The 1,267-nt window shown below is 46.2% G+C and overlaps 1 protein-coding gene across 1 annotated transcript; it reads left to right on the top strand.

Annotated features, from left to right (window-relative positions):
- The first annotated feature begins 222 nt into the window (after positions 1 to 222).
- Positions 223 to 987, top strand: LOC114034136 (spermatid nuclear transition protein 1-like). The gene is made up of 2 exons (XM_027849738.1): positions 223 to 361; positions 959 to 987. The coding sequence occupies exons 1-2, from the start codon at positions 223 to 225 to the stop codon at positions 985 to 987; spliced, it is 168 nt and encodes a 55-aa protein (XP_027705539.1).
- Positions 988 to 1,267: the final 280 nt, after the last annotated feature.

Consider the following 1,267-nt stretch of genomic DNA (forward strand, 5'->3'; position numbering starts at 1 on the left):
TAACTTTATTACCTAGAGAAACCCTGAGCCATGATAATGAAAAAAAAAGCCCTACTCTTTTTCCCATATATGGTCCAAAGCCCATAAAGGTAGGGTCTCACAATGGGGTCACACCTACTTGCTAAGTCCCCACCCCTTCCACCTCATAATGGCCAAAGGCTTAAATAGACAAGCCCCGGGCCTTCGGCTTTTCAAAGCCCCCGGACTCCGGCAGCCAGCAACATGTCTACCAACAGGAGAATGAAAAGCCAAGGTGGGAGGAGAAACAAGAACAGATCTCCTCACAAGGGGGTCAAAAGAGCTGGCACTAAAAGGAAATATCGGAAGGCTGGGCTGAAGAGCAAAAAGAGAAGTGAGGAAGGTGAGTATGGGGATGAAGGAGGATGAGGAGTTCCTAGAGCCCCCAGATCTTAAGTTGAACAAAAAGGGACTTCAGAGGCCACTGCTATAAAGTCCCACCCCTTAACCAACGTAGGAAAATCCCTTCTACACACTTGGAGGCAGGGTGGTATAATAGGAAGAGCCCTCGACCCACAGGGGGGTCAGGAGAACACCCCTCCAAGTCTGAGTCCTGGCTCTGCCACTTACCAAGATGTGTGTGATCATGGGAAAGGTAAGGCCTTTCTACTTCTGTGCCTCAGTTTCCTCATCTGTAAATTTGAGGGTATTCAAAACTTCCCTTATGAGAGGTTCTTGTGAGGGAAAAGTGCTTTGTAAACAGTTAACCTCATAAAGTTCCAGACTTTTGAGTTGTCATCGACTTAAGTTCTCCTTTAATTAAATTTTCTCATGTCTCCCAGCATCTGACTCTTGAGAGCTTTATGATGTGTCTCGTTCCACCAAAAAAAAAAAATATCTCCCCACAGCTGACAGGATCAATAGTTGGAAGGTATAATTAGGGTGCAGCAGGCTTCAGGTAGGAACAAAAACCCACCCCTATCTCTGTCCTTCCTCACAGCTCACAGGACTTACCGTTCCAACTTGTGATCCCTCCAAGAGCTCAGAGTTGCTGGACTTCTTAGCAACATCAGTCCACAGTGAAAAAGAAGGACAGGGGGTCTGCCAGGGCAACCAGAGGTTCGATCAGAGAAGGATAAAAGGAAACCTATTGAATTTGGGGAAAATCCAGGCTTGAGGAAGTGAGGAATGCATATGATGGTGCTCTTTCCCCCCCTAACATCTCAATAAAATTTAGAAACCTGGTGTAAAAAAAAAAAGGCAATTTTTCTTTGCTCTGATGAACCTCCCTATGGGTTGGGGGAGGGAC

This window comes from Vombatus ursinus, unplaced genomic scaffold (assembly GCF_900497805.2).
Source record: "Vombatus ursinus unplaced genomic scaffold, bare-nosed wombat genome assembly UNPS02008197.1, whole genome shotgun sequence".
NCBI lineage: Eukaryota > Metazoa > Chordata > Mammalia > Diprotodontia > Vombatidae > Vombatus > Vombatus ursinus.

What these genes read in the sequence shown, in the direction of transcription:
- LOC114034136 (XM_027849738.1), top strand. Translation starts at nt 223, where the DNA reads ATGTCTACCAACAGGAGAATGAAAAGCCAAGGTGGGAGGAGAAACAAG. An exon ending in CAAAAAGAGAAGTGAGGAAG is followed by an intron (nt 362 to 958) that starts GTGAGTATGGGG and finishes CCTTCCTCACAG; the next exon opens with CTCACAGGACTTACCGTTCC.